We start from the raw sequence: 10,517 nt of genomic DNA, 5'->3' as shown, positions 1-10,517 counted from the left end.
ATAGTATATATATATATATATATATATATATATATATATATATATATATATATATATAGATATACGGGAGAGATCTATATATATTTATATCTATATATTTGTAAAGATGGGACAGTATCCTGGGTTTAAATCATAGCTTCTTATGACCAGGTATTACCCAGAAATAAATCAGATTCTTCGAAGATGGCCAAGCCTGGAATGAAGTTTCTGGTTGGCAATTTTTTTTCATATCATATACCTTAAAGGAGGTTGAACTTGTGTTAACAAGGGCGTAAACAATGTCGTCCAAGAAGCCAAATCTGGAAATGATAAGCGCACACTAATTCAAAGAGCCTAGCCATTTTCCCTAAACTTTTACATTTAAACTTTACAGCTTGGTACTCCTTCTTCAGATACATAAAGATACATTTATGTCTATATCGATCATTGTACCTATATACAGAACGTTAAAGAATGTAGTAAAGTGACCGTAATTTTGCTTGACGCGTCATATATGAAATCAATTTTAATTTAAGAGTAGTCTTGACACCAAGAAATGATTAAGTTTATAGTCTATTTAACACCTAATATATATAGTTTTAAGTCTAAATATTTTCGCTTAATCAGCAGTGTTTTGTATAGATCGATTTACTTATTGATAGCGCTTAGCAGTTAACCCTATCTAGAATGGGGGGGGGGGCTAAAAGTGCCCGCGACAACCTTGATGTCAGATAACGGCTTTTGCTAGGGCCACCAAACTAAATGACTTTAACTATATTGTTGGCAACAGTTTTATAGCAGTGAAATATTTTTTTAATCCGGTTTCTGACAGGCATTTTCCGCAAAAATCAATAATTTTGACTTCAACAATGACATTTTCATGCTTTTATCTTAATTTACACATGCCTTCAAATATTAATAACATATGATTTCATGCAATTTGTTGAAGTAATATGCATACTTTATGCTAATGTGATAACGTCATTGGCCAAAATCCGACATGGTGGTCCATATCATTAGAGAAGGTACGATTTGCTTTTTTCCTTAAAATTTCATCCCAACAAGGAAAAAAAGGGTAATTTGAACCTCTTTAGTCTATTTCCATTGTAATCTTACGCTTTATCTTGGAAACAAAGTATTTTTGAAATTTCAATATTGACGATCCAAGATGGCGAATAGTTGTTGTTGCTATGGCAAAATACGATTAAGTAGACCTAAATATTTTATCATAAACATTTTTTTGTTGAACTTGTGCTGTACACCGTTGTTTTACGAGAAAAACGGTTTTAGGCAATATATCACATAAATGACGTCATAATGACTTCATGTTACGTCATAACGATACCGAAATTGTTGATATGATTTATTATTACTAGTACACCATACTCTGATAATTTGGTGGCCATACAATATATACCGTTCTCTAGTTTTTAGGGGGGGGGGATGCTGAGTCCTAAAGATCCCTTAAACCCCAGTTTAGATAGGGTTAATAGTTTAATTGGATTGGTAAGTCAATGAACAAAAAGACGCCCTTTACATCTATGTTGTTGTTTTGTTTTTTTACTTTAAAACAATTGTTATCACATTCCTATTTATTTAGACTGCAGTGTATTTTTTTCGACCGCGTAGATAGTTTATATATATCTGTATCTATTTCTCAAATATTATATATTACTTATGTTATGTAACGCTCGTGTAAAAAGAGTCTTTTTATTCATCGGTGTCGATAAGTTTGGGCTATTGACCAGCTTCATGTTTGTTAACCATTTCTAGATAAATGTCGCGTTCAATCTTATATTTGAATGTTGGTTCTCCCTTCATAACAGCCCTTATGTTGACCTTTTCACTTAAAATCGTTCGTCCACCCTCTTGTCCCCTTCGCAGTTGGCCCATAAGCTGTGACACCTGCAAAACAAAAGAATAAGAAATCAACGGTCACTGCAAGGAATCTGATATTTCAACATACATTAAAGCACGTGTAAAGGCACACTGCAACTGATGAACTATTATAAACTATTTCCTTTTCGCTAGAAATAGCCTCTAGTGCGTTACAATTCTTTTTTCTTCAAGAGAAAATGTCTGTAAGGATCAAGCAATGGTGGTAGGGGTCCAAAAATAGATTTGCCTCATATTTTGACCCCATAAAAGCAGGAAATGCTGTGACCTGACCTGAAGTTTACTTAACCTTTCTTCATTACATGTAATGCAAAAACACTGATACTCCTGTCATTCGCGGCTCACTCTCAATACTAGTATTTCTAACATGTGTAAACAGGATGATTTATTCATAGTCTAAGAATATCATTGTAAAAAAAGTACTTTCGAGAGGAATACGTGCTAATGATTCTTTTAGTAACTGAACTTCTAACACTATTTTGGAGAGTTTTTTAAAACTAGCACGCATCTGTAAAAACAGAGTTGTTATTAGTTTCCGTTTACAAACTGATAGGTCATACAGAAATCATACAACTAGAAGTATCTAAATATTGCCCAAACGAATGCATTATAAAATCGACACATTTTATTAGTCAGTGTATTTACCGTGAAACCAACAGAAACAGATTATTTCAAACAGTTCAATTCCCCATCCTTTTCCAATCTGGAATTCCACAAAAAACTACGTTATACTGAGATCACAAAACCCACTCATTATGTAGAACGTGGAACTATACATTATTCAGTACCTTCAAATAAGAAGCCAAACCCCAGAATAGCAAAGGAAGTAGTATTATATAAATTGATAAGACAGTAGTTGTGTGCTCTCAATTGCTTCACTTTACTTCTTAAACCCGGTACATGCCTTCGGTCATAATTTTGTAATTAAAGCTATAAATAAAACTTATTAGTGAATAATGTTTGAAGTAAGATCCACCGTTGTTTCTGATATCTTCACTGTATCAAACAAATGTCAAGAAGTTTGGACTCACAAGAGAGAGCTTCCAACATCAGCTGGACACTTGTTCTTGCAAGATGGGCGTGACGGCGGAAGAACCACAAACATCTCAGAAAACCACAGGCGCTAACAACAATGTCGAGACCGTGTCTGATGACGAACAGGACGACTTTGAGGGGTTTGCAGACCAGAGTGACATTGACAGCGAGGATTCGGAAGCAGAAACCTACGATCTTTTCGAAGAGATGGACATCTCTGCGAGAGATCCTGATGCAGGAATCCAGATCAACAAGAGACCGCGTGCCGTCACTCGCCATGACTACCAAAACAGCATCATATCCCGGGACACCTTAGAACAACACATTGAAAACCTATCGGACACTCACAATGTACATCTGATCAAGGTCATGAAGGTGGAAAAGACTACGGTCAGTATGACTATTGGCGACAACAAAGAGGTCAGTCTACTTGGCACCATGAAGACGTTTGCGTGCCACAGGGCCGGCATCCCAAGAAGAAAACGGCTGAGCAAACGGCGAAGGAAAAAGAGCAGTGCAGTTGGATGTTCCTTTCGCGTGAAGATTTTCACCCCGGACGAAGAGAACCAGCCACTACAAGTTCGCCTCTTTCCACACCATTGTAACCACACCCCTGGCTCAGAGGAGGACAGCTGCTACCTGCCTGTACATGAGACTGTGGTTTGCTGTTCCACTGACTGTCTCGGTGTAGGTATGACGGCACAGCAAACCTCCAACATGCTCCTGTCCATGCAACAGTTTGTGTCTATTGTAAACATAAACAACGGTCGCTGGAGGACAACTCTGACAAGGAAAGAAATGTCTCAGCTTCAGTATGAAATGCGCTGTAGCAAGAGGGTACACCAGGATGACTGGGTCGGCACCTACGCCAAGGCACAGCGTCTCCGAGACCAGGGCGTATGTATTTTCTTTCAAGAATACGACCCTGACAATAAAGACCCCGACAAGAGACCATTTGTCCTAGTTCTCCAGACAGAATGGCAACGGCAGATGGCGGAGCGCTTCAGCCCAAACAGCGTCTGGACGGTAGACTCCACATTCGGTCTGAATTCTTACGGCTTACCTGTCTTCAGCGCAGTAGTGCCAAATCAAAACCGCCAGGGACTGCCAATCTTCTACTTGATAACGTCAAATGACGTTAAGACCAGCCATGAGGAGACAGTCTCTTACTGAAAAGAGGGCTGTACAGAACGACCCCTTGTCCTGGGAAGATGGAACTCAGACCAAATGCCGCCTTCTCTTGTGCTGGTTCCACGTCAAGAAGGCATGGACGGAGAACTTGCTCCCAAATTTGGACAGATGGCAGCCGACGTGTACGACAGACTGTGTGAGCTATGCTGCAGCCGACGTGGCAGAGCTTTGATGATAACTAGGCGCAGTTCTATGCCGAATACGAGAACGTCCAGCAAGTCACCAAGTACATGTGTGGGTGGGACTGAGACGAATGGCGTAGCATGTGGGTAGGTGCTGGTCGCATGTTTCCCCATGGAGACACTGACACCACGAATCTCATCGAGCGTCACTGGGAGTTGATTAAGTACACAACATTCAACGGGAGGGCAAACCATCGTCTGGATGTTCTCATGGACGCTCTCGTTGGAAATCAAAACGATGGCACTTTCCATGGGGGCAAAGTGCAGTAGGCTTCTACATGGAGAAACAAAAGGAAGTAAACCTCGGACTCCACACCACAAGAGCAACGACGGCAGAGAGGAACAGACAGGCCATGGCAGAGATGTATATCCAGGCATACAGCAAGGACAGCTCTGTTCTCCGGTTGCAAAATGGATCACTGCTTCTGTTCAAAGTCAAAAGCAGTAGCAGAAAGGGGAAGCGATACAATGTATGTCTAACCACCACGATCTGTGACTGCAGCGACAACTTTCACAATGCCATCGTCTGCAAACATATATGCGCATGTCGGCTATAGAAGTACAGAAGTTCAAACCCCATCTGTTAGCAAACATAGCTCCCCCGGACGCTAGAAACCCAACTATTCTCGCAGCTTCAAACATTGGGTCAAGTGCCGGCGACACTGGGGACGAGACGGCAGACTCAGTACCCACACCTGAAAGTCCGGACGCCGATCACTGGTAATTGGCTACTGTACAAGTGAAAGAACAGGGTCCGTGGGCCTTGATAAATTATTCATAAATAAGTCGGTCGCCGCTAGAAATTTACTGGATGGCATTCAGTGACGACCCCCCAGTCCCAAAGGTTCCAAAAAGGCCCAGTCTAGATAGCGTTAAAATTAAATTCCTAGATCCTGGATAGCAATACCTACCACAGACTGTATGAGACGGCAAAACACGGCGTCGACTTCAAACTGGTGATTCCACTTTGAAGCTGCTACTGTCAGGTTGGGTGCCCCTTCCCATCGCCCATAGGCTAAGCAGTACGTATTGACATCTCTGTTCATCTTCTTAAAGTGGAAAACTTCCTCATGGAAGTCCGGACCCTATTTTTAAAGAAATAAAGAACCGGTAAGGTTCTTCAAGTTTTAACGGAGAAAGTGTTTTTTAGATTAAGCTATAATAATCAAACTCGCTAACCTTTTCTAAATGCATTCGGCTAAAACTCCATCATTACTAAACAAGTAAACAAAAAAAGAGAAGTCCTGTTGTCTAAGGATAGTATCATAGTGTTGAATTTTAAGCCCTTAGTATAATATCAATTTCTCAATTTATGTTCATTTAATGACCGCATTAAAAAAAACCTCTCATCTACACTATACAAACATTTTGGATAATTTTCGTTGTGTTTTTTATATAGCCTGTTTGTTAAAATGTTTCTATTTAAAATGTGTCATTACGTTCGGAAATAATCTACGTAATTCATCCAGTAGTACTTTTTTTTGCCTATAAATATTCTTGTAATATACTTACTTGTGCTCCAATTTTTCGCCACAAAGATGTGTTGAACGTTTCATACAATAAGTAATCCACGGCTTTCCACTTTCGGAGGTTTGAAATCTGTTCTTCAGAGGGGGTGTACATTTTGTACGTATATGTGCGATTGTTCTTAACAACGTAAAGAACGTCTTTCAGCTCCCAGCACATCAGTCTTTTAAGGAGAACGAGTGACTCGTCCAGGTATTCCAACAACATGATAAGAGTGAAGTCGGTTTCTAGTTCACTGATGTATTGGCGAGCCAGTACCTTGACAAGCAATAGATAAGAATATACAGATTTTTATTTTTACATTCTGTTAAAACATAATACAAGACTTAATGCCTTGTTGTTAACAATTCGATATTTATACTACTTATTAAATAAATTCAATATTTTAAATAAGCGACCAGACCCATGCATACTGAATACATTTAGCCTAGTGTGCTGTGGGTCTGGCACCTAGGCCAAACTTCACAATTTTACATGTATGCGTCATAAAAGACACAGAAATTGGATATACTAATGGTATAAAATGCCTGCAATGCCAGTACAAGTTCAATTTTATATTTAATTTACAAACAAATCACAAAACCTAATGAGCTAGTGTACTAATGAAATTCTATAAGGTAATTTACAAAACATTGTCGGATGCTCTGTTTCAGGGCGATTCCAAAGGGCGAGAAAGAATGTAGTAGTGTTATAGATGTATCCGATGACTACACCACACATGGAACAAAATCATTTTTTTTGTGGAAAAGTATACTCCGAACCCTGTACTAAAATGTGGGTTATACAAGGTATTTTGTACGCAATCCCCAACTGTCACGTCACTCCTACTGGTATTTACTACCATTTGGTAAATCCAACTTTTAATGCTGTAACAGATACCTCGTTCTCAGCTCCTTCAGCAGGGTAACCCAAGTCAAAGGCAATAAAGTTCCTGGTAGGGTCCCAAGTAATATTGCAGAAGCCAAAGTAAACCTCAGAAAGATTCTTGTACTTCCAAGGATTCGTCGAAAATTCATTTACCGGGTTAATGACATCCCTAAGTTTTAAAAGTTGTGGTAAGGAGTAGTAGTTCATGGCGGAGATTAAATGGTTCGCTGGATTTCGAATGATAGCTGTATGTGAAAAAAACAAACATTTGCATTATTGGCAGTGGGCCCAGTATATATATATATATATATATATATATATATATATATGATACCAATTTTAACGGGTGTAGTAATGAAATTAAATCATAACAACAACTTTGGCGTAATAATGACGTCATATGACGTCCTTGTGACATCATTTATGTGATTTTCGGGGTGAAATTGTCATTTTTTTCTTTAACTCAGAGGGATACAACCGAAATTTAACAAAAAGCATATATGATAGAATATTAAAGGCCCATTATGTAACTTTTGGACAATACAAAAAGTATATTTTCCAGTCTTTCATTTATATAGTAAGTTGACTTAACCCTTTAGTATTCCAAACAGTATTCAACAATAGAAAATGCAACATCCTTGTTCAATACAAGCATGATAGAAAACCAAGAATGTTAATTGACTGATTGTATAGTTTTGAATGGATACATTGTACAAAATCAATGTGGTAATAAACATCTCTATACTGTCCAAATACTTTTCAAAATAACATTTAGTTGCTATACAACATCATTGTCCTTTTTATATTTAGGTAGCACTATATATTTCTTTTCTTTTGGTCAGAATGGTTTTCTTGCTACAGGAAATGTGAGATCTTATTTCAAGAAATCTTTTCTTGTGTACAGAATGGTTTTCTTGCTACAAGAACAGTTAGATCTTAGCTCAAGAAATCTTTTCTTGTGTACAGAATGGTTTTCTTGCTACAAGAACAGTTAGATCTTTGTTCAAGAAATCTTTTCTTGTGTACAGAATGGTTCTCTTGCTACAAGAACAGTTAGATCTTAGTTCAAGAAATCTTTTCTTGTGTACAGAATGGTTTTCTTGCTACAAGAAATGTGAGATCATAGTTCAAGAAATCTTTTCTTGTGTACAGAATGGTTTTCTTGCTACAAGAAATGTGAGATCATAGTTCAAGAAATCTTTTCTTATGTACAGAATGGCTTTCTTGCCACAAGAAGAGTTAGATCTTAGTTTAAGAAATCTTTTCTTGTGCACAGAATGGTTTTCTAGAAAACTTAGAAATTCTTACTGCAAGAATAATATTCTAAGGGTATTTAGTTCAAGATACATAAAATAAATCTTACTATAAGAAAAATATGCTAAAATGCAGTTTCTTGAAATTCTTGTCTCCTGGACAATATTTTTTTGGGTGAAGAATAATTTTCTCAGTGGAAGAAAATTTTTCTTCAAGAAAAACAAGATTGGCATATACTATATAGATTTACTATATTTAATATGGTTCATATTTTTGTTTAGATATTCTTTCCCGTTCAGAGGTTTCCGTAAAACAAAGGGTTTAACAAGTCGCGGGTTTACTGTAAATGAACGCGGAAAACTGAAGATCGAAAGCCCGTTCTGTTCGAATTACGTAAGATTGACGGTAATGAAGACGGTTGCGACTTTTGGGCCCAGATGCGTCCAATGTGGGACCTTATAATAGTCTTTATAGGGTCCTTACATTTTATATTAGCGATGATGACATACATTGAGTAGACTTCTTTCTTTAATGCCTTGGAAAGCTTGAACACAATAAAACATTTGTTTTGCCAAGCATATATTCTTTAAACTAGAAAGGCCAATATTTGCTTTGGAGCAAATACAGCGATGGGTTCACCACATTTTACGACATGTCAGGGAAAGAATGAGAAACACAAGGGAAAACAATGATTTACATTGATATAACTATAATATGAAGTAACATACAACTAAAACAACAGTTGGATAGCTATTCCCTACTTTATTGGTTAGGATTTTTAATTGCATAATGCAAACTGTTGATTTAAAAAAAAAACGTTACTATGCCCGCCATTCCAACTAGCTGGAGCAGAAAAGACTTGAAATAACCTACCAAAACAACTTGAATAAAGACATACTGTCAGTATGGAAATGCTCTGTGCAGGTGTTAATCAAGTTAAATCCCAACAGCCAATCAGCAAGAAATGCTCTGTGCAGGTGGAAATGCTCTGTGCAGGTGTTAATCAAGTTAAATCCCAACAGCCAATCAGCAAGAAGAATAGAGGAAAGCTGCATGCCTATTGGTTGATGCCCTGCATTCCATTGTGATGACTCATGCCCAGACGTGGTAAACACGGCACACTAACACAGTAATACATTTGCTATAACACAGCCAAAAAACTCAAATAAAACATTCTAAAAGCCTGTATCACAAAATTTAAAAAACGCCTAGGGGTATTTGCCCACTGTACCTCCATACCAAATTTCAGGACCTTAGGCCCTAAAATGAAGAAGCTGAATCCGTTTAAACTAGAAAGGCCAACATTTGCTTCGGAGCAAATGTAGGAATTTCACTCCATACCCTTCCCCAAACAAAAATGAGTAGATTCTAAATAAATCATACTGCAATTATACAAGGTACAAGCTGTTTGAATCTCGACAGGTATTTACAAAACTGGCACTTGGCAATTATCTCCCTTTTTTTTTTACAAAGATAACAACGACACGCACTTTAAATCTCGACAGCTTTACTTTACACTTTTGACGAGATTGTAACTACTACTAACGGAAGCAAAATTTTCACGGCCTGAGAAAAATGGACATGTTCACGGAAGATATATTCACGGTGGTGACAGTTGCAGGAAAAAGAAAGTCCAGGAATTATTTCCTAACTGTAATGATAAGTTCACAATACAGAGGTGACAGTGAAAACCGTGAACATTGACCCCCCGCTTGCGTTGCGGTACAGTGAAAAAAAATCGGGAATTACAGCAATCAATTTACTGAGTATGTTTGCTTAGTTTCCAGATGTTTTGTACTTGAGTTTTTAAAATGAACGAAAACCGATGCGCGCACAGATGTTACTTTTGTGACAACATCAAAGTGATTTTGGTTTGTATGTTGAAAAAATACAAAAGACTAACATTCGAAGTTATTGAAATTCTTGAGTAAGAACAATCAGTTTTGGAATGTTAAAAGCAAAGCGATGGATATTAAAACGAAAATGTTAAAATTAAATGTTGAAATTGTTAAAATGTAAAATGATTAAAATTGTTGAAATTGTTAAAAATGTTAAAATTGTTAAAAATTGTAAAAAGGGTAATTAAAAATATCCAGTGTACCGGGGTTCGAAGTCGTAATGTCTGGACTTGCAGCTCTGCGCGTTACCAACCGAGCTATCTGGACGCGTTTCCATTACTCTCTGCATTGTATGTCATATAAAGTGAACAACATGGCGGTAACGATCGCTTCAAGTACTAGTAAGGGACTTTCTAGGAGATTTCCTCTACAATTTTGGTGATTCTTCATAATAATACTAGTCGGTGAAGATTGTGGAAAATTGTTGATACCGTGGCGCGCGCGCGTGCGCCGACAATACACATTACGTACCGTTGTTTACAGTACTCGCGGGGTGCAGGTCATTTGACCTCCTGCTTGCGTTGTTCCAACAGAGAAGAGCAAAATATCTGCCAGTTTTTGCGTCAGATTTTCAGTGTTTGTTAAAATCATATACAGGCATCCATGCAGCTATAATTCTTCCAACTAGTTCGTAGTTAGGTGAAATGTTTATAGGAATCACACGAATCGGTATCCAGTATCAGAGTAT

At 37.8% G+C, this 10,517-nt stretch overlaps 1 protein-coding gene across 1 annotated transcript in view; it reads right to left on the bottom strand.

Moving 5' to 3' along the window:
* Positions 1 to 381: 381 nt before the first annotated feature.
* LOC109466383 (galactosylceramide sulfotransferase-like) overlaps positions 382 to 10,517 on the bottom strand; it is a 23,680-nt gene continuing 13,544 nt past the window's right edge. The window contains exons 4-7 of the mRNA XM_019764096.1: positions 6,690 to 6,922; positions 5,796 to 6,068; positions 5,195 to 5,368; positions 382 to 1,884 (exon numbers count right to left, since the gene is read on the bottom strand). Coding sequence (XP_019619655.1) covers positions 1,717 to 1,884; positions 5,195 to 5,368; positions 5,796 to 6,068; positions 6,690 to 6,922 — 848 coding nt within the window. The 3' untranslated portion in view covers positions 382 to 1,716. The remainder of the gene's footprint in view (positions 1,885 to 5,194; positions 5,369 to 5,795; positions 6,069 to 6,689; positions 6,923 to 10,517) is intronic.

Source organism: Branchiostoma belcheri, unplaced genomic scaffold (genome assembly GCF_001625305.1).
Source record: "Branchiostoma belcheri isolate BF01 breed outbred unplaced genomic scaffold, Haploidv18h27 scaffold164, whole genome shotgun sequence".
Lineage (NCBI taxonomy): Eukaryota > Metazoa > Chordata > Leptocardii > Amphioxiformes > Branchiostomatidae > Branchiostoma > Branchiostoma belcheri.
This window is presented reverse-complemented; position numbering and strand designations above follow the sequence as displayed.